Here is a 20,399-nt window from a genome sequence, read left to right as displayed (position 1 = left end):
GTGTAGATCAATCATAATCCACTATTACCTGAAAATAAATTTTTAAAACATTGTGTTCACATTACAGCACTTCTGTAATGTCAATTTATCAAACACATCTGTTTTAAAAGAGATTACATACTCAGTAGGACTTCTTTGTTAAGTAAAGGTCATTTCATAAAAGAAGATTATCAACTCTGTTTGATCTTCTGAATAAGAAAGGAAGGATTAATTAATAATAAAAAACGAACTGCCAAGTACCTGAGAGGTTTTTGACCAAATCCTTTCGTTTATGTGGCAGGCCAACATCTTTTATTATCTGGTCCATTTCTCCTTTTACTTCCTTTGAACTTTTCCCCTTTAATCGTGCATAGAAGTAAATGTGCTCTTCCACCGTCATTCTAGAAATGAAAACAGCTTGTGTTACATAGTTATACTGGCTAACACTTTTTCCAATGAAACAGGTGCTGTATCTATCAGAAATTAGAACTTTCATTCCACTTCATGCTTGATTACCACAACATGCTACAGAAGAAGTATGACTTTTGTACTGTAAATACTTTACCCAAGCAACTACATATTAAATGTTGGATGAGATTAAGTTGGGTGTATCCATGTTTTGTCAATAACATAATTTAATCTGATTTCTTATGTGTATTTGCTGTGTCCATCATACCTTAAATACTGTACATCCTTGCAAACAATGCACCACAGATTAGAAGAGGCATTTCAAATGGACCAAAGGGATGCTCCATTTTTCAATATAATGTACTTATAAAATAGACCCTGCCTGAATTTTGGGGCTATTTTTAAATAATTGCTGCTGAGTTCTGGACCTGGAATATCATGAAAAACCAATATTGTACCTTACTACAGGTCAAAATTTTGAAAAAGCCAGAGTGGACCTATTTAAGAAAAATATGATGGAAAAATATAAACAGTGAAGTATTATTATATGTCACTACTAAATTATATGTAGTATTTATTACATTACTAAGTTAACATTTTGTTGTGAAATTTCTTATAATCAGTAAAAAGTGACCAGTACAGTGCAAAGAGTATAAATGTTTTTTGGTCTTTTACAAAAAGCTGTAGATATTTATCCTTTTACAGTACATTCCTAAAAACATTTAGGGATGACAGTAGATTCATTCATATACTGTACTTTTTTTGCTTTGTGAACACTTGTCTTTACTGAGATGCTACAGTATATTGCTCTCTACAAAATGTTGTAGAACTGACGAATCATAAACTTTCCCCCTTCAGCAGATTTTGTTTAGTATTAAACTACTGAGAATACTGCACTCTATGTGAACAATAGTTTGTCACTGAGCAGCCAATGACACAAGATCATGAGATCAGATGTATTTGTGCAAAAGTTTAAATGTGACAAATTGCACTACAGCATTTCAGGAGGAATGTTACAGCCATTAAGTTAAGAGGACATCCGTGAGTTGAAAACTTACTGCATTGCAGATTGTGCAAAGTCAGCTGACTGAAATAAAAATTGAGATGATAACCTAATATTGTGGGAATACGTAAAGGCTCATATATAAAGTAAGTACCATCTATGACACTGATGTACTCATTCTTTAAGTTAAAATTCAGAATGGGATCCAGAATAGGAACAAGGAGTTAAAACAAAGTAATGAGGCCAGGCGCTCCGAGCCCCAGACTCAGACGGTCAGGACGCCAGGGAATAAGGCCTGCCCTCGGGCTACCCGTAAGCCATCTTCCAATGCTGAGCGAGAAATAGTGGGAGCGCCAGTCTTAAATAGTGGCAGACTAAACAGGGTGCAGGTGCACGTAATGGACTAAAATACGAAAGGGTCGGAGCACCCTTAAGAGCAGGGATGACGACCGTGACAAAAGGTTGACTGACACTGGTTGTATGAAAACAGTATTAACAATGTTGTTACATAGACATCAGAAAACCTGTTAGAGACTTTTCTTGTGGGACTGCAACTTTTTGATTAATCAGTTGCAGTTGTATAGCTTGGTGATGCTGGTTTATGATGTAACTGTATCAAGCTACAGTGACTGTTACTGTACGGTCCAGGCTCCCCCGGAGTGTAGTTCTGGACCCTATGCAGACGGTATAATCCGGAAGTAAGTGGAAAAGAATGACGGAGAGTAGACGACGAGGATCAGGACGGGTTGACAGACAGGGGGGCGGGACGATGGTGAACTGGTGCTCAGGGGGCGTAGCCAGGGTGAACAAATCCAAGGAGTCCAGGGGGGAAAAAGTCCAAAACAGGGTGATCCAAATGAGACGTGACAAAACAGAGTTAAAAACCGGAATGGGATCCAGTACACTGACAAGGAAAAAAAAACAGGATGACGAGGCCAGGCGCTCTGAGCCCTGGACTCAGATGGGTCAGGATGCAGATAGGAGACCTATGCCCTCAAGCCGTGGACGTAGGGCGACTTGATGGTAGGCGAGCCTCTGGGCGTCTGTCTTCCAATGCAGAGCCCAGAGTAACGAGAGCGCCCAGCTTAAATAAGGAGGGGCAGGATTGGAGGCAGGTGCATGAAATAATCAAAAATATTAAAGAGCCGGTTTAAACTGAGATTTCAGTTCAGATTTGAAGAGTGTCAAGAAATCTGTCTGTCACAGACTCTGAGGAGTGGAGCAGAGACAGGAAAGGCACAATCACCAAGTCTGAGATTTAATCTTAGGTAAAGTGAACAAAGGACCAGCCTCAACTGAAATCTCACCAGAGGAAAAATAGACTCAAAAGACTTATTTTAGATCTGCATCAGACAGAGATGAATGTTTTACAACAAAGTGGGCAAAATGGATAACGTGTAACTTTTCCTATGATGATAAATTGCTTTGAGTTAATGACATGTGCAGTTCACCATGTATGTATCTGAAACTGCTCTCTTTACACAATATTGGGATTTAGCAATCATGCAGTTCACTAGAGAGAAAGTCTCAGAAGAATATGTAAGTCACTAGCTTTTGTGAAGCAATAAACAAAGTGAACAATCTGTAAACAACATTTTTTTTGGGGGGGAAGCAAAGCTTTTCTAGCGAGTGCAAATCTATGTAAATCTCAATGTCAAAGAAATTATTTTTTTTTTATATATACAGTAGGAAAGACCTCTAAAACGTATTTATGGATTCTCTGTAATGTTATGCACAAAACTCTGTTGATCTTAAATTTAACCAAATATATTCAGAAATCAATTTAATTCTGTTAGTTAAAATAATTTAGGTATGGTGTGTTAAGAACACAAAGGGGTAATTATTTAAAGTGTACATACTCATTAAATAAAACATTGTGCTGGGGACACATTCCCATATGTTTTCTGATATCATCCATCTCAGTTCGAATATCCTTGCCATTGATGAAAGCTGTGCCAGATGTTGGTGGAAACAGCCCTGTCAGAATTGACCTAGAAATAACAAAAATAATTACTGTACCTGTAAAAGTATAATCACTTACTGTAAATCAGCATTTCATATATTAGTACAAAGACTCAAAATACAGTAGATCAGGGATATACTCCCTAAACATTGTGATTATGTTTGTGTATCCTTCTTTTATCTATTGCATCGGAAAATAGCTCAATAAATAAAAGTCAGTTTCAGTAAATAATAACGCTAACGATAAAAATAAACTTATGAAGACATAAAGTTAAGAAAATGGAAACAAAAACATTTAACAATTCTGCAAACGACTATTGTTTATTGAGAAAGGACATTATGTTCTGCATTTGGTTAACAAAGAGGTTCAACATGTTATACAATATACTAAACATACTATATTTTCTTTTAAAATATGGTACATGCACATTTCTGAAAATCTAAAATGTATCCATCTACAGTATGTTCTTTTTTAAAAACCTTCATTCAGTATCATTCAGTGTAGTTTTATTCAGTGTTCTGCAAAATGAATCAAAATAAAAGCACTTAAAATGATCATTTATACAGCAGTGAAGAATTGCTTTCACCACTGTGGTTTCCCCTCATAAAAATACTTTGCATTCCAGCCATCTGCATTGTCGCAGATTTTAAAAAAACATGTCTTACATTGTGGTAGTTTTTCCTGCTCCATTATGACCAAGGAAAGAGGTTATCTGGTCTTCATAAAAGTCAACACTGAGTCCATCCACTGCCACCTTCTTGCCAGTCTTGTAGATTTTAACAAGGTTCCTCACAGAGACCCCCGGTTTTAGATTGGGTGGCACTGGTTCTAGAAAGCCTAATATTCAGAAAACAAAGCTAGGCTGAGCAAAATCTGAGAATATATCTAAAAACAGATTTAGGACAAATGATAAAAGGCAGAAAGAGATAGAGGGATGTTGACAGAGCATCAGGGAACATACCTTCAGTACATGTACAATGGCTCACAGACGTATTTGATCCCTTGCTTTTGTTTTACTTTGACAAATGTGACATAGCAGAAGTTAGTAGACAGTGCTGCCTTTCAAAAACCTATGAATTAAAGTTTTGATAGGATAATTCATCAAGTCTAATGGACATGATCATGACATGATGATATAAAATAAATGAAACATTCAACTTTTCAATGCATTCAAAATTAAAAGTGTAGAAAAAAGCTGGTTTGATTTACACTGTTATGTGGTGCTTTAGTCCAATGGTGATCATGAAATGGCTTAAAGAAAAAACTGGTCTTGTGAAATCATTATTTATTCAACAATTTTAGGTGCATTTTGTTATCCAATAATAATGTTTCAAATAGTGAAAAAAAACTCTGCAAGACCACAAAAGACAGATGACAGCTGTAAATTTGCAGGGTGTTGAAAAAGGTCAGATGTATCACAGGCACTGAGATCATGAACATTTTTTTACCAAACAAATGAAAAACATCACAGGTTATAGAAGTGTGACAAGATGGATACACAACATACAGTACTAGTACTTTAATATGGATCAAAACTATGATGCCTTATTTCACAGATTAAGCAAATGTGGTTTGTTTCCTGAGAATGAAAAAGTATATTGTATATTCATAACCACTTTGTTTACAAAAGAAAGTATAGAAAACACAGAAAAAACTGAATGAGTCCTTTTTCTAAAAAAAAAAGCATCTAAAATCTGGGTTGGCAGAATATATTCATTACTTATAGGCAATTTCCTGTTCCACTGCTGACTCCTTGGCTTTTCAGTGTATGTAAAGGCTGCAGCACCACATCCATTATATTACATTATATCAGTAATCCACTGAACACTGTATACACTGTATATGCATCCTATTTGTGTACACAGAAATCTGTACTGTATATAAAATTGTATGAAGGTAAAACTAAATTGTACAGTTCAGTTATTAAGTAAAATAAAGCTAAAAACAAATTATGCTTCCCTTACCATTTTGATATCCAGAAGACATTAATACATCCGGGTCTCCATCTGATTTTGCTGACAGTCCACACCAATAAGATGCTGTAAAAGGGAAATACCACGGCCTCGGTATTCCATACTGACCTGGAATGAAATATAAAGCCATTCTCAATACTGTAGATGCCAGAGATGAAGCACTTGTCTTCTTCGAGTCTGATCAGTTAATTCAGTGATTGATGACCTTACATATGTAATGTATATACTGTACACCCAAATTCAAATCTGACAGACTCAATATGATCTAACAGGCATTATATCAGGAGGTTACAATAATCTAGTTAAAATGTAGTAGGCGCATACATTTAAAGAAAATACTGATTTTCAAATATGCTAGTTTCCATAGTCCCTCCCCCTCGAAATGAATATAGAAAGTTGGAAACACATACAGTATTATGCACACATTTATTATGATACTGTTAATTTTGTTCTTTGCAGAAGATGAGGCTTCCACTAAGTAATAAATAAAAGGAAATCTACAAACATTTTGTTTTTCATATGAGACTATTGTAACATGGCAACATTTTTTATTTTATAATCAATCTACGCAGTTAGCACATTTGGTAGGAGAAAGTAGCCCACATACTTTTGAGAACAAAAATGTTGATTACAGAGAACCATAAAAAAATGTATTGTCTCCTAAATTGAACACAATATTCTAAATGAGATTTTGCTAGTAGAAAATCAAAATAGGCAAGTCTTGCTGTACAAGTCTCCACAGTACAAGATATCTTCTACAAGCTTAGATTTACCCATCTTATAGTACTGTACATCTATAATTTATACAGTATGTGTGATACCTGCATACAATTCCTTGCACATGTTTGTTAAAAGTCATCTGTTAGGTATTTGGCCTGCCTTTAATTGTATCTGAGTTTTACATTTTCTGCCTATTTTTTTGGTAATACTCCTAATTTGATATGACCTGTGTACTTGATTAAAACTAGCAATGCCAGAATTTAGATTGTCTCTAACTCTAGATCATACATTTTTTACGTCTTACAGCATGACCTGCTATGTGAGATCTTTTTAATTTAAGGCTGTAAATCTTACGCAAATTTGTATAATTGTGTACATTCATGTTCTTCCCTCCATTCTCATGACAATTCAAAAACCTTTATAATTAATTTTGTTGCGTGGGAGGAAGGTGGCTTTCAAATGTTGCTTCTACGGAGGATATGTGGTACCCCCAACAATATGAAATGTGCAAGCTTTTAATGCAGCTCTTGAGAATAAATTTAAAGCATTTACTTATTGAGGATGAATTAAAATTCAAGCAGGGACCAGTAAAATGAATTAATAAGCTATCAATCTCAACTTTAATTTAATATTAAGCTCAGTATGCTATGACTGTTAAACTGCATTTAATTTTGTGGTTTCATTACTGACAACAGAATTTTGGAATTTAGTCTTTTTAATTTTTCCCACTTTCAAAATGTGCATATGTCTATCATAGTATGACATAGGAATTTGTATTTTAACATTGTTAGTTTAGTATACTAAACTAACAAATACTTTAACATATACTGTAATACTTTATATACTGTAATACAAGTACAGTATATAGACTTGTATTACAGTATATAAAGTCTCCTTATAGGCACTCTCTTATTTACCAAAGCAAATCAATTGTATTATTTTTACAAAGCTTTAACACCCATTTAATTTCTCCTGTAAAGCTTTGTTGGTGCTTAATAACACATTACTTCTTTGAATTTCTTTCCACAGTTTCAATCGCTATTTGGATTAGTCTGATTCTGTGGTAAAGACAGCCACAATCCTCTCTCAGTGTGAGATGGAAGTAAAGTGGGAGCTAATTCTGTAATGAGATTTTTCAAAGGATCTTGCAGCTGGAAACTTCTGAGCATCAGGGATTTGAAAGTGTGGGTTTACGATGTCTATTTTTACACGGTATACAAGGGTAATTTTGATATATTTTTTTCTTCACAATTCTTTTACTTGAGTTGCACATTTTTTTTAAATCTTTAAATCTAAAACGTTTTTTTAAGTTTTTAATTTCAACAAAAAGTCTTTAAGTATAAACCTGAAGAAAGTACCTGGGAATACATTCTCAATGTACCATGTGAGCACCCAGTAGATGAAAGAGTCAATGAGCATCATCATGATGGAGACCACAAAGCTGTAGCGTTCGCCTTCCACTGGATTTACTCCAATATTACTCCATTGAATGCCAATGCCTTGCTCTTCATAGAGGGAGAAGTTTTCACAGCCAAACCCAAAGGCAACACTTGACAGGAGGCTCTATGCAAGCAATATATCATGTTTAATAAGATTTATGATTGAATTTAAGTTGGAGTGTTAAGGAAAGGCAAATGTGAAAAAAGAGGTGTTTTAAAAATAACACACTAATGAGATTGATGAGGGAATGATCAGTCTGGGAGAGCTTTGCATGCCTCAGTGTTTTTTAAAAGAAATAAAAACTTATTTCAGACACTAATGTATCTGAAGGGTTTAAGCTCAACGACACCAACTATATTAAGACACTATACTCTGTAAGCACACTTCAGTCCCTACCTGTACTCTTCTTTCCTGAGCTTCCCATTGACATTATTATAAAGCTGTGCCAAGCTCCCCCTGATCACCTGCCAATTTTCTTAAAACTAGCATCACCAAGGGTGTCAGAGGGCAGTGCTCACATTCCTTTTTGGACATGACCTTGGTTTGGCTGATACCTTACCGATCTATGATGTTGCTGCAAAGTGTGATGTTTTTTTCTTAACAAATACAGTATAAATAATAACAGTTCTAAAGAAGATGAAAATAACTGTTGTTTACAGAAAACAAATTATTTTGATGGAGTAAATATCAATGCCACATTTTTATGTTTTAATATACAGAATTAAATATTGACATGGACAACAACTATTCAATAATATTTACTAAAACTGTTTTGCATCAATTCAATATGCTAAAAACGTTTAATGAATGTATTGTCTGTATCGTGCCCTTTCTTTTAATAAAGCACACTTTGCTCATAAATACACTATAGAGATGATAAACTAGATGTCAGTTTGGTCAGAGGCGCATTGCTCATGCAAATGAGCATAACAGCCCATCTATCTGCGCAAAAATGTTACAATCTGCATGTCAAGGACAGGGGGTTCAGCAAAGTCACTTAAAATGTATATGCAGTACTAGCAGTCTGAAGTTACAAGCCCAACCTTTAGTCAAACTTTGGGTTTCACTGATTACAATCATGTTATTAACTAAATAAATGTTTAGTCAGAGTGTGGAGCTAAGTCAGCCAAAGCAACAAGTAGAAGGTCATTCTATATTGAAAAGAAAATGAAAGCATTAGAAACAAAATATTTCAGCTACAGTATGTAGCCTTCTTTAGGTGTGTGAGGGAAAGAGGAATAGAAGAAATATGATTGAATGTTATGGCAGGGAAAACAAAATGAAAAACAGAAAATGGTAGTAAAACTTGGGACAGGAGGACAGAGTTTGGAGTGAGATATAAAAGACAGCAAGTTTTTAGTGCAAACAAAAATGAAACCATTGGAGCCTTTGTGCATACTAAGAAGAAGGCTTTATTTACAGTATAATGCATATGTCTATAAGCTATACTGTATGTATATTTCACTACCTTTCTTACTGTGGAATCAATTTAATTTCTTCTAAATATTTTTTTAAAACTTTTTTGCAAAGCATCAATATGAAAAAAAAAACTTTTCAGTCTTTTTTTTGCTTATGGTTGCCAATTAAACCTAGGTAATATATAACTAGTCACTTAATAACAATAAGACTATTTATAATAATAAGAAAAATAATTAGCATAGAGTTTTGTCAATTATATAGTTTTTTTACAGCGTTAGTAAAAGAAACTTACTTTCTACCATTCATAGGCAGTTTATATACTGTAGCAAGTCCATAGCACAGGCCTGTGAAATACTTACCACAATTGTCTTTATCCTGAATGTTAGGACATCTTGCCATGCAAAGCACAGAATATGGGGCAGGTAGAGAACAAAATAGATTATTCCTCCACAGGCAGCTGCAAGGTTGGCTTTGGAGAAGAACACACTAATGAAAAAGCACTCCATTATAGTCGAAATACAAAACACCACCAGGAAGATGAAGAGGACCGATGGGTCACTGTAACGCAGGACCTTCCCAAACTGCATGTGTCAAAAGAGATCAGAACAGGGAATATACTGTAAGTGCAGGCAGACAAATACACATCTGTACGGTTGCTTCTAGAAATCAAAGACATGCTTTTAACTGGCTTGATTGTTTATTAAAGTTACAATTATAATTACAAATTAATAGCCATGCAATCATGAGAGACCTTTATACTGGGCAAATATTGCAGAAGTCAGAAAATAAGCTGTTTCTCCAGTTAGGTGTCTCATGGGGGTGTGTTGCATGATTTGACTGTCAGCAACCAAATATTATGATTATTGTCGTGCATTCCCTTACAATTTGTGTAATAGGATAATATGAAAAATGCATTTTATTTGTAACAGCTTTTCATAGAACATAAAATGATATGCGTAATGCATGTATTACCGTATATGCATGAGAGAAATGAAATAGAAAAAGAGTACGGTAAAAACTTTTTAGCAACAATTTTAGAGAATTGCAATGATTTCCATAATGAGGTGCTGCAACTAAGGAGGTTCTGTCCCCCTTTGTGTGGAATCTGGTCTTAGGTAGAACCAAAAGACCTGAATGTCAAGGTTTCAAACTAAGCACTGGGTTATACTTACAGGGCCCTTAAGACACCATAATGCTAAAATCTACTCTACATTTCACAGGGTACAATTTGCTTAGGATAGGATTTGTATGCTTTCAAGACCTTTGGACATACTGAAGCTTATTTTGTATATTAGTAGATAACCCAGAAAGGCATTAGAATAGTCTAACTCAGTGAATTGAGTAATATTTTAGTAAAAGATACACACAGTAACCCTTTGACTCTGCAAAAATAATGTAAGTTTTTGTACTGATCTCTCTGTGTCAGTGAAAAGGAATCCAATATGAAAGTAAAGGCGTGTTATATAGATCTGTATTTTACTTAATATTACCTAGTTTTTGGTTGCTGAGAGCTTTCAATCATAACATCACTACATCTTTAGGATGGGTTGCTCAAACACTTTTGTGAATGTTTTCACTGTTTAATATCACACTCTAAAGATGAAATTATTTTTCAGAAAAGGTATCAAGATTCCTCGGCATTTTGCAGAGCTGTGTATGGTATTTTTCTGATTGAAAGCAAATGAGAGGTACCCCATCTTAAGGATGTTATTGCGCTGAATTAACATGAATCTACATTGAATCACCTTGAGGATGAGGGTGAGAAGAAGGGCACTGATGCTCAGTGGAATGACACTGCTGATAAACCAGCTCAGCCAGTAAGTGCCATAGTTCAGTCCCATCATCCTCACCATCTCCTTCAGACGTGCCTCCTTCTCTTGCACAATGCTTTTTACAATCATAGCCACAGAGAAAATCCAGGCCAGTGTCATATAGAGAGGCAGTGAACGTGCAAGTGTGCGTAGAAATCTGAGGAGCAGAGTGGGAATTTATTTCACTAAATCACAGTATTTGCTCAATGACAACATGTAATTACAACATTCAATAAGACATCTGGCAAATTAAGCACTTCAACCTAAAATGGTTTCATATTTAGAATCCGTCTTTTCTTCACAAGAAACGAGAAAGTGTATCAATGTTTGAAGATATAAACAGATTATAACACAGTGTCATCTGTGACGAGACAACATCCAAAAGGGAACTTATGCAAAGATCAATTATAACTGATGTTCTATTTCAAGTGTAGGAAACGGTGCTTATACAATTGTTTCTCTAAAAAAAAGTCTAACTTGAAGTCTTAAATAGAATTTTGAGTCTTAGCCAGGCTAGAGCACTGGGGTAGTTAGGAACAGCTACAGGGAATGTTTGAGATTTTGTTTTCCGGTTCAAAAGATAAAACTGCCCTTCATTTTTTAAAAGTTTGTGTGGAGAGTCATATGCTACTACTGTACCTGGTGTGTGATTCCATATACATTTCAAATGGCCATCATTTTTAATTAGTGAAAAAAAACAACAAGAAATTGCAAAATTTGAACACAGAAGCACAATCATCCTACTCCTTGGTTACAAAAACTGTCTGGAAGGTATCCCTCAGTCAGACATTCATTATTATTCTGTTTTTTACTGTTACCTTTAGTGATATTCCCACTGGACATATCGATTAATGGATTGATTGAGAGTCTGACAATTTGTTTTCCTAATGCATCTTCAATGTTGTTAAGTTTAATTTACTGTTTGCAGTGGCTCCCTGTTTTGTGCTGTTTACAGTCAGGAGGTTAAGTTTCTCTTTCTCTTTCTATGGCTGTTGCAGCTACAATAGATTCCATTTGTACAACAACAGATGTGAAAGTTTCTCTTAAAAAAGAGATGTTATCATCATCAACACTTAAACTTAAAGTTAAAAAAATATTTAAACAGCATTTAGGAGTGTGGAAAGAGTCATAAAAATTAATGATCACAACCCATATTTCAGACAATGTCTTTTACTCCAGCACCACCCCAATATACAGTATACACATTCTGTAAAACAATCTTACAAATAAGACAAACAAGTCCCTACCCTGCAGGACCATGTACAGCAAAAATATTGAACACAAAAATCAACATTGATTTGTAAATCATAACAGTTTTTTTCCTTCCTTGTCCATCAATATTGCTGTTACATATAGACTTTCTTTGTTTATACCTATACCTTAGTATTTGCAAATATTTAAAGTTGTTCTAAGTCCATTTCTCATATAATAGGGTTCATGACAAAACTCCATAAAGATAATATAATTAAATATACTATTACTGTATGTTTAAAATCTTGCCTACAACTTAATGAAACTGTGGGGAGTGGTTGAACGTTTCACAATCTCTTCCCTAATTCTTATGGTAGCACTCTGTAATGCAAAAATACTGAAACAGATTTCACAGGCAATGCTCACAAAGTCTGAGAACAGGAATGCTTATGCATTTACTAAAGATTGGGTGCTATGTAAGGTTACTCTTATGACCCTGGTTTCATTGAAGACAAGTTTAGTGACCGAGCTGCTTACAATTCTTGGCAAAGGTTCTCTTTCATTTTGAGAAGTATTTACCTGCCTACATGTATGAGACTGGTAATAGAACCTTCAAAAGTGTGGATGTGTAACCAAGTACACCTTCAAAGCACATGGTAACTGTCACTCATATAAAAGACTCCTAAAACCACAGGATTACTTACTATGGACCGGATACCACTGTGGCAATTATGGGAATGTAGGCCACCCATAATATTAGGGCTAGCATTCTGAATGGTAGCACCAATATCTTGAGACATGCCTAGAAATTACAAAGATTCTCATTCAGGGGCTAAATCCATAGTTGTGGGATTTGGGTGTCAAATCACGCTCTGAGCCTGCTACACAAGTTCTGCTCAAATCAGGAACATTTAACTGCTCCACAAACTAGAGCCTCTGAAGGCAATGCAAAGTTACAAGCAGTATTTTTTATCACTCCCTCCTAATCTTTCCCAGTAAGGTATGAGACCCATTCCAGGGAAAGCACACACCCAAGCACACATTCTGTTCTGTGCTGGAACATCAAAGCCTAGTGAGACATTTTAGTCTTCCATCAAGAAACAAAGTAGACATTGGCTCTGTCAATGAGGTAGAGACCTGTATGTACTGTACTGTATGCCCTGTCAAACTGAACCAACAGGAGACCCTCTCCCTGATTCCCTGAGAGTCCCTGATATCCCTGCAGTTGTGAAACATGTACTAATCAACTCACAGAGACCACGGATAGCTTGTAGACTTTACCCTGCTAGACGAAGCAAAGATACTTCCTGTGACATGTGCTGGCATGGGTAGGGATGTGATCTTTCAAACATCTCAGATTTAGGATCAAGTTCAGCCTGCCATATTTGTTTGGGCACCAGGAAGTACTTTGAATATGTCTCAGGTGTGGACACTGGTCTTCTTGGATAGCATGCCAAGAGAGAGGTGTTTCTATATAAAGGGCGAGTGGATCGATAAAATGGAATACAAATGATGTCTACCACATATTCTGTAGACTTTAGATTACATTTCTGTGGAAAACCAGACTGGGTAGTTTTGCGCACTGGATGGAAAGAGTATAATACTGCCAGTGGGTAATGTGATTAGGCTGAAAAGAGCGCTGTGTCAAAAGGAAAGGCAGCAGGATGTCTGAGTAGGTTGGGAGAAAGTGGTCGCTAAATGACTACTGCAGGGTACTGCTTTCTGAAATCAGGGAACCTGCAGGTCAGATACCGAGAAGTGGTCATGACTACAAACAGAAACTTTTCAATCCATTGCAATTTTATCTTGCATAATAATACTGAATCAATTATAAAAACACACTCTAAACTCCATTATCATTTTAATATAACCAAACATTTTGTCCTATAATAATCATTACATCCAATCATTTCAAATAACCACTAAATCTAACATTAAACAAGACACCAACCTGTCAGATTTCTTTAATACAGCAATAACAAATATAAAAACCTTCTTTAATTATTTTAGTTATTGCCTGCTTTTTACTTCAGATTCTTCTGTCAATATGTTTCTTTTTTATATTAGTTTTATTTTTTAATAGCGAAAAGGATCTATCTTCTGCAGTATTTAAGCTTATAAGGTATATAATAGTTATTCAAACTATATCCAAATCAAGCTTTGGAAAATATTTTGAACACTGAAACAATGACTAACTACACAGGTATGACCATTTAAAAAAATCAGTACATTTATTTTTTAAACAAATGTAAAATTAATTACCCCTAAGTCAGTTTGTAAAACATTAATGCGCTATTAAGAATTCAAAAGACTTAAATTATTATTTTCTTTCACAATCTACCTTTTGTTAAAAAGAGTTACAGTTATGGTGTATAGTAATGTCACTAATAAAAGTTCACTTATAGTTCATAAAAAAGTACATTAATAAAAAAACTTTAAAACACTTGTATTCATCTACTGTATACGTTGTAAACTATTTTCACTGAGATTGTTAATAGAAGTGATAGAAGCAATGAGTTACGTTTATAGCAAAACTAATAAACAAATATTTAAAAAATATATACAGGTATATTAGAAAGAAAATGACATTTACTAGCTAGACCAGTTTTCTTTAACCGAGTTAATTCCTAAGCAGATTACTTTACATTAATTTAAGAAAAATATCTGTAATATACAGTAAGGTAATTTACCTCTGTATTGTAAAGCACAGAGTTTCATAAACATATACAATACATAATTGTAAATACTGCATTATGAAACACATGTAATATTTTTGTCTCTTTTCAGCTTAATATTTATATTCACTGCAGAAAGTTTTAATCTGGAAGAGGAAAAACAGTGGAACTTGAATGTCCTTGTCCAAGACCCACTTTTGATTAATGCCCATGGGCCTTGTTCTAATTTATTTATAAATACTTCATTAGACTACCATTTTCAGCATTTGTATCCTTAGCATGCCAGCAGACAAAATAATGATATGCAGCATACTTATATATCTGGGTGCACACTTCCTGTTGAACAGATCAGTGTTTTGTACAGTATGATTGGCTTTGTAACTTGTATTTCAAGTGCTATCCTCTAGGTGTCCTTTAAATTTTGTTAAATTAGTGTAAGCACTAGTTAGGAAACCACAGAGGTGTATGCTATATTGGATATTGATGGACATACAGTACGTACATTTGCACAACCTGCAATTCATTGTGAAACTAAACTTAAATCAACATTAAAATAACACACAAAACAAAAGGCCTTTTTGATTGTGATTGATGGTGGTGAGATGGAGACCTACTGTATAGCAGAAATTAAATGGTAAAGAAAATGTTCATTTGTATGAATGAAAACTACAAATTGAACCAAATGTCTGTTCAAAATGTGCTTGTATTAATTTTTTTATTAATACAAGCTCATTGTGTTTGTTTTATAACTGCTATCATGTATCTCTGAACTGAATTTTATATTAGCAGAACAAGTTGTAAGCCATATAAAATTAATAGATTTTTGCTCTCTTACTACTAGTTAGTAGCGTTTAAATGCACTGGAAGCATATTTTAATAGTGACTTGATTTGTCCTTGATGATGGCAGTTTCATGATCAAGGCCTACAATTACATTCTTTGAGGCTTGTTCCAAAATCCATTACTTTTGTCTTGCAATGCCAACATACAGATGCAGCCATTCAAAATGCGCGGTAAAAACCCGCGGTACGGTAACCTACCCACAAGCCACCGCGGGGCACCGGAGCATACCGCAGGGCAAGTGATTGGCTGGCCAAAATGACCGACAGGGGCACTCGTGGTGCATTGGTTGGTAGTGCAAAGATTGAATCATTTAATGTCTTTACTGTGCACATTTTAATCCGCTTAGTTTTGAATATTTATATGGATTTTACCACTAAAGGGAAATTTTAGTAGCTGAGCATAAAAAGAAGAGGAGCATAACGCATCTGAAGGTCATAAACTATATTAATTTAAAACATTACTGTATGTATGTAAACTGTACTGTGTATGGCTGGTCTTGGTAGTTTAAAGAAAAAATACACACCAGTCTTCCATTTCTCCCTAAACATTTTAAGCATGAAAGTTTTATGAAACGGTACCCAAATATGCGATTGCTGTATAGAATGAATTTTAATTAAAAAAAAATATTTAACACGAACATTAAGCTGTTTACATCTTCCGCCTGAGAACAGTCACCCGTTGCTACCCAACGCAGAATGGTGATTGGCTGACACCATCTGACACCCCTCTAATTGGAGAAAAAAGACGTGCTGGTTTGCTATACCAGGAAGAGAATTTCTTTCAATTCAAAACGTGTATTTTAAAAGTTTAAGAAGTAAAAACCTTACAGCGTACACAGATTTCTAAACTGATCAGGATCGTTATCTTTGTCTTATGCATAATAATGTTCACCGCTCTGTCCAGCAAATTAATAATAAACTTTATTTTATATAGCGTTTTAAACGAATAAGTAATTAGATTGCTCATAAACCTAATCACTTGCTTTTTCTTTTTATTTAGGCTCAGATTACAACTATAGATCGAATTATTAATAACCATAATAACAACCAACCAACAAAAACAACCATATAAACATAATGGTGGTGCTGGACCTTCCAGTTTTATTTATTTATTTTTTAATCGCGTAACATAAACATATTACCGTATGCAAACTGTACTGTATACAATATGTACATGTATATTTAATGTCTTAACTGTGCCCGTTTAAGTATTGAATATTCATATCTAATTTTACCACTGAAGGGAAATCTTAACATAAACATACAGTATATGGCTGGTCTCGGTACTTTAAAGAAAAAAATACACACCGGTATTCCATTTCTCCCTAAACATTGTAAGCTTCGAAGTCTTTAACTAACGTGATACCGGAGTCAACAAGCATACTTTTAGAATTTGATTAAAAGGGAATATAATATGGAATCGCGTATCTCAAGAAATTAATAACGATATAATTATATTCATGTTGCAAAAGAACTGCAACGGACATAAAAACTCCCTTGCATGGTTTCATTACGACCAGAATCGGTCTTGAGATATTTTTAACTTGATTTACAGTATTTGAGAGGTATGTCTTAACACCGATACTACAGTGCTTAAGTACTGCTCACGTATATGTTTCTAGGTTTATATTATGCATTTCATACGGTCAAATTACTTTTGAGCAATAAGAAGCGAGAAACGGTATGCGTTTTACTTTCGTTTTGTGCTGGGACCCGTGGATTGATTAGAGATATCAAGTACATACAAGTCATTTTTTAAATGTTGTAGTTCGTCTTGAAAAAATGTTACGAGTACATCATCTATCAACAATTACACAGGTTCTGTTTCCATATTGCGGATTTTGGTTACGTAATATTATTTTCTAGATTTCACGTTGTGAATATGATGGGATGTCTGATGGGATGTTTCTAAAAATCCACCCTCTGTAAAACGTCTTCTCTAGTTGTCCTGCATATGTATTCGCTAATGAAGCTGTGTGTTCTGAGCCTAGATCTCTACATTTCTGTATGAACCAGCTTAGAGGGCTAAAGACAGCTTGTGTTTAAATTGAGTGTAAGGCAATTTATGCTTCTAAAGTCATGGTCAGCATTTATCTTTGTACTGTGTTGTAAACTTGTTCTGTGCCAAGTCACATTATTTTATAGCGTTTTTAAAGCGTTATCAAATACGGTGTTACTGTAGTTTACTGAGTCCCATGTCACATGGTCTGTGATTGAAACCTGTAAAACCGGTTTAATTCGTCACAGCCAGCACTCTTCAGGTGTGAGGGTCTTCTGCTCAGAATGAAACGCTAAAATGTTTGTGTATATTCTAATGGTAGTGGGGGCGGGGTGTGTGGGAATAAGTTTGGTTGAAACATTTTCTCTGAAAGCATTTTCTTCTTGTAACCGATCTTGTTACAGCATGTTACAGTTTACTATTATTAACCATATTAATTTTAAGTGCTTAATGTAAAATCTTGTAAAAATATATTTTCATTGTTCAAATATACATTAAGTCTGACTATCATATAATAAGTTAAATACAAAACTAAAGAAAAAATAGGGTTAAATATAATTCAAAATATTTTGCTAACAATGTTAACTGTTTATGAATAATAAAATGTATTAACTAAGGAGTAGGATGGCACAGTTGTTAGTATGTTTTTTGTTTTTTTTTAACCCAATCTCCGGGAAACCATTAGTACGATGGTGAATCGGAGATTCTCAACCCTTGCTGCGTACGACTGGAAAAGAATTCGTGATCGGATCAACGAAATGCTTCGTAGGAGGAGGCAGTCTTTTCCTCTTGTCTAACAGTCTGTCCACAAACAAAACATTCCTGTTAGACAAGAGGAATTGAAAAAAAAACAATGTTGTCAATGAAAACCGGTGTGTGTGTCTCTCCCTGCTGGATGTCCCTCTCACAAACTGCTGAATGAATAAAATAATTTTATTGAAAACGAGTTTGCGATTGTCTGGTCTTTAAATTCTGTAGATACGCGATTCCATATTATATTCCCTTTTAATCAAATTCTAAAAGTATGCTTGTTGACTCCGGTATCGCGTTAGTTAAAGACTTCGATGCTTAAAATGTTTAGGGAGAAATGGAATACTGGTGTGTATGTTTTCTTTAAAGTACCGAGACCAGCCATATACTGTATGTTTAAGTTCCAAAATTAATATCGTTTATGGGCTTCACACGCGTTGCAGTATGCTCAGGCACTAAGTAAAAGGAGATGCTTCGTATTGCTTGACTAATTTTAAAAACTAAGTTATAAATATAAAAATTGCAGGCGCTGCTCTGGTGCGTCGGCTCCTACACAGTGCCTGTCTGCCGTAAGCGTTACAATATACATACAGTACCCAACACTGCTTGTACCCATCTGTCATGTAAATAAAACACCTTGAATTGAATTGAATTGAGGGGAGAAGGGGGGGATACTAAAGCCAATACTGGCTCAATGGGCTTTGACGTGCTAATGCGTTAACGGTCCGGGTGTGGCAGGCTTCCAATGTCAACTCGACTCGATTAGAAGACAATGAACGTATTTTAGCCCTAAATGAATTAATAGCAAACATGGTTTACATAAAATACATTTTTCCAAGAAAGTTTATAATAATACGATCTATAGTTGAAATCTGAGCCTACTTTAAAAATAAAGGAAAAGCATTTTCAGAGAGCAATCACGCTGTGTTTATGAAGAAAAAGTGATTAGGTTTATGAGCAATCTAATTACCTATTCGCTTAAAATGCTATATAAAATAAAGTTTATTTAGAGATGAATGATCAGTGTCGCAGTTTAAATAATGTGAGTCAGGAAACTAACACAGCGCCACCGGATTTAATAACGCAATAAAAACGCTATAAAATAATGTGACACAGTACAGCACAGTACAACAATACTGACCATGACTTTAGAAGCATAAATTACCTTACACTCAATTTAAACACAAGCTGTCTTTCTGTATGAACCTCTAAGCTGGTTCATACAGAAAATGTAGAAATGCATTAGCCTGATCATGATTAAAAAACACATAATTAAACACGCGTTTGCGATTTAAATCAGAACACGATTTAAATCAATATAAATGTTTATATTGTAACGCATACTGTCCCGCCTCCATTTCTCTATAAAAATTTACTGTTGCACACACACACACAATAGAAGCAGGAACCACTGTCAGAAGGGAAGATATATTCAAAATATCGCAAATATCGATCATGTTGCGATATTTTGAAATATAAAAGTCAATTGATTGTCCATAATATCGCTTACCTATTTTTTCGAAGAAATGTTTGTTAAAATAAAAGTCCAGCACCAGCTGGATTCGAACACACAACCTACCAGTTGGAAGTCACGCACCTAGACCAGTAGGCTACAAGACAGCTCGCATGTTCAGGTAGGCGAAACAGCCTTACACAGTCCTGCCGCAGTACACGGATATAATCATACCGTTATTAAATTCTTTAGATACGCGATTCCATATTATATTCCCTTTTAATCAAATTCTAAAAGTATGCTTGTTGACTCCGGTATCACGTTAGTTAAAGACTTCGAAGCTTACAATGTTTAGGGAGAAATGGAATACCGGTGTGTATTTTTCCTTGTGATATTTTAAGCTCTAGTTGAATGATAGGTGTCGCATTTTAAATCATTTTCGTAGCTAGAAATTATGAAACGCCCTGTTAAAAGCAAGGAAGTTTTTATGCCCCGTTGAAGTAAAACAAAATGCCTGACAAAGTATGGCTTGGACAGATTCCAAGTGCTTGTACAAATGTGCTAAAGAAATTATACTTTGAGTATACAGCTTGTCCAAAGTCATCCATTATTAATACTATTAGTAATATCTTCAGTAAAGGCTTTGATGCATAAATATTTCTGATAAAGGTAGGTTGTGTACTTCTGTCCAACTGAGCAATCTTGCTTTCATAATATATACCAACATTTTAATGACTGATGATTAACATGCTGTAATACACAGTTCAAAATTAA

At 34.8% G+C, this 20,399-nt stretch overlaps 1 protein-coding gene across 1 annotated transcript in view; it reads right to left on the bottom strand.

Moving 5' to 3' along the window:
* Positions 1–20,399, bottom strand: part of LOC148677640 (phospholipid-transporting ATPase ABCA1) — a 318,551-nt gene that overhangs the window by 172,275 nt on the left and 125,877 nt on the right. The window contains exons 15-21 of the mRNA XM_088613916.1: positions 10,651–10,873; positions 9,265–9,486; positions 7,405–7,609; positions 5,318–5,434; positions 4,019–4,190; positions 3,250–3,381; positions 241–380 (exon numbers count right to left, since the gene is read on the bottom strand). Of these exons, the coding sequence (XP_088470042.1) occupies positions 241–380; positions 3,250–3,381; positions 4,019–4,190; positions 5,318–5,434; positions 7,405–7,609; positions 9,265–9,486; positions 10,651–10,873 (1,211 nt within the window). The remainder of the gene's footprint in view (positions 1–240; positions 381–3,249; positions 3,382–4,018; positions 4,191–5,317; positions 5,435–7,404; positions 7,610–9,264; positions 9,487–10,650; positions 10,874–20,399) is intronic.

Source organism: Lepisosteus platostomus, chromosome 1 (assembly GCF_059453375.1).
Source record: "Lepisosteus platostomus isolate fLepPlt1 chromosome 1, fLepPlt1.hap1, whole genome shotgun sequence".
Taxonomy (NCBI): Eukaryota; Metazoa; Chordata; class Actinopteri; order Semionotiformes; family Lepisosteidae; genus Lepisosteus; species Lepisosteus platostomus.
Note: the sequence above shows the minus strand (reverse complement) of the source record. Positions and strands in the feature narration are given on the sequence as shown.